Genomic DNA, 2,304 nt, shown 5'->3' with positions numbered 1-2,304 from the left:
GGCCGTATCCGTTGGGAACGGCCCCCAGCGCGCCCCTCATTCCCTCCCCTGTCAAGCCGTAGACGGGAGGAGGCGCGGGGGTGACAGGCAGGCTCTGCACACAGGGGGCGCCGGGGGAAGCGCGCACCGGGGAGCGCGCCCGTCCAGCGGTCGCCGAAAACGGAAGTGGGTGCAAGGGGATCGCGGTGATTGGCTGAACTGACATGTCTCTCAAGGGGCTGGCGCGAACGCCACTGCGGAGTTGGGCGAGGGGATAAGGAAAGGGGAGGGGGAGAATCAGTGGGAACAGCCGCGAGGCTGGAAGGAAATGAACCGTGGAGGTGCGCAGAGCGCAGGAAGAGTCCCTCGTCCTGGTACACTGGGACTACAGGGAATGAAAGACGGGCGGTACGAAAAGCGATGGAAACAGAGCAGGCCCGAGGCTTGAATAGACCGCGGAGGGCGGGGAGTCCGTGATCGAGAGCGGCGCTGCGGCGCGGTAGGCGGGACTAAGGAGAACGAGGCGGGGATTGGCTGGCAGCCCTGGGCTACCGTACGTCGCTGGTGACGCACGCCTCGGGGAGGGTGCGCGCGCGTTCAGCGGCCTCTTTGTGTGGTGCCCAGATTGGGGAGCGGAGGTGGCGGTAGCGGCGGCCTTGGTTGTCTTCCAGTCTCCTCGGCTCGCCCTCTAGCCGGCACCTCTCCCCTTCCCTCCCCCTTCCTCTTCTCCTTCCTTCCCTCCCCTTCCCTTCCTCCCTTCCCCGTCGGTGGCGGCTCCAGCAACGGCTGGGCCCGAGCTGTGAAGAGGCCTCCGCTAACGATAACGGCGGCGACGGCGAAACCTCGGAGCTCGCAGGGCGGGGGGAAGGCCCGAGCGGTGGAGATGGAGAATTCCCAGTTGTGTAAGCTGTTCATCGGCGGCCTCAATGTGCAGACGAGTGAGTCGGGCCTGCGCGGCCACTTTGAGGCCTTTGGGACTCTGACGGACTGCGTGGTGGTGGTGAACCCCCAGACCAAGCGCTCCCGTTGCTTCGGCTTCGTGACCTACTCCAATGTGGAGGAGGCCGACGCCGCCATGGCCGCCTCGCCCCACGCCGTGGACGGCAACACGGTGGAGCTGAAGCGGGCGGTGTCCCGGGAGGATTCGGCGAGGCCCGGCGCCCACGCCAAGGTTAAGAAGCTCTTTGTCGGTGGCCTTAAGGGAGACGTGGCCGAGGGCGACCTGATCGAGCACTTCTCGCAGTTCGGCACAGTGGAGAAGGCCGAGATCATTGCCGACAAGCAGTCGGGCAAGAAGCGCGGCTTCGGCTTCGTGTATTTCCAGAACCACGACGCGGCTGACAAGGCCGCGGTGGTCAAGTTCCACCCCATCCAGGGCCACCGCGTGGAGGTGAAGAAGGCGGTCCCTAAGGAGGATATCCACGCCGGCGGCGGCGGCGGCTCTCGCTCCTCCCGCGGTGGTCGCGGCGGCCGGGGCCGCGGCGGTGGGCGAGACCAGAACGGCCTGTCCAAGGGCGGCGGCGGCGGTTACAACAGCTACGGAGGTTACGGCGGTGGCGGCGGTGGCTACAACGCCTACGGAGGCGGCGGAGGCGGCTCGTCCTACGGGGGAAGCGACTACGGGAACGGATTCGGCGGCTTCGGCAGCTACAGCCAGCACCAGTCCTCCTACGGGCCGATGAAGAGCGGCGGAGGCGGAGGCGGAGGCAGCAGCTGGGGCGGTCGCAGTAACAGTGGACCTTACAGAGGCGGCTATGGCGGTGGGGGTGGCTATGGAGGCAGCTCCTTCTAAAAAATTGAAAATGTCTGGGAGTGGCTATAGGGGTAGCTCTTTTCAACAACCCAGGTGGGGTCAACTCCTAAGTCCCTTCCCCCTCCCACCGCCTTCTCCTTTTTGCCCTTGGGGGAGCCGCTTCTAAGGCTGCTAACCCTTGGGGGGTGTTCCCCTGTTTGCCTGCCACCTCTCTTGTCTCTCCCTGCGAGAATGGACTCGGCCCCACATACACATTTTTGTGTTACAGTCATTGATGGACTCTATTTTTTTATTATTACTTGGACCTTGGTCGTTTTTATACTAGCAAAATGTCTTGTTTTAATTTGTGTTTTTTTTTGGGGGGGGGGGAGGGAGTGAACTTGCTGATTCTGTAGCAAAACCTGGGCGGGGGTAGGGGCGGGAGGGGGTAGTTTACTTTGTTGTAAGGACTTGATACCTGGCTACAGCGTTTTCTATGAAACCTACTTGGATCCCATGCCTGAAATTTGGAAGCATATGTAAAAAAATCATTTTTACGTTTTATTTTTAATAAATCATTGTGTTTGACCGTA

General features: G+C 62.0%; 1 protein-coding gene across 1 annotated transcript; it reads left to right on the top strand.

Moving 5' to 3' along the window:
* Positions 1–543: 543 nt before the first annotated feature.
* On the top strand, positions 544–2,304 carry Hnrnpa0 (heterogeneous nuclear ribonucleoprotein A0). The gene has a single exon (XM_027941071.3). It carries the CDS (start codon positions 863–865, stop codon positions 1,769–1,771), a length of 909 nt encoding a protein of 302 aa, XP_027796872.1. The 5' UTR covers positions 544–862; the 3' UTR covers positions 1,772–2,304.

The sequence above is a fragment of the Marmota flaviventris genome, chromosome 5 (assembly GCF_047511675.1).
Source record: "Marmota flaviventris isolate mMarFla1 chromosome 5, mMarFla1.hap1, whole genome shotgun sequence".
Lineage (NCBI taxonomy): Eukaryota > Metazoa > Chordata > Mammalia > Rodentia > Sciuridae > Marmota > Marmota flaviventris.
Note: the sequence above shows the minus strand (reverse complement) of the source record. Positions and strands in the feature narration are given on the sequence as shown.

Coding starts and splice junctions, on each gene's coding strand:
- Hnrnpa0 (XM_027941071.3), top strand. CDS start 863: ATGGAGAATTCCCAGTTGTGTAAGCTGTTCATCGGCGGCCTCAATGTG.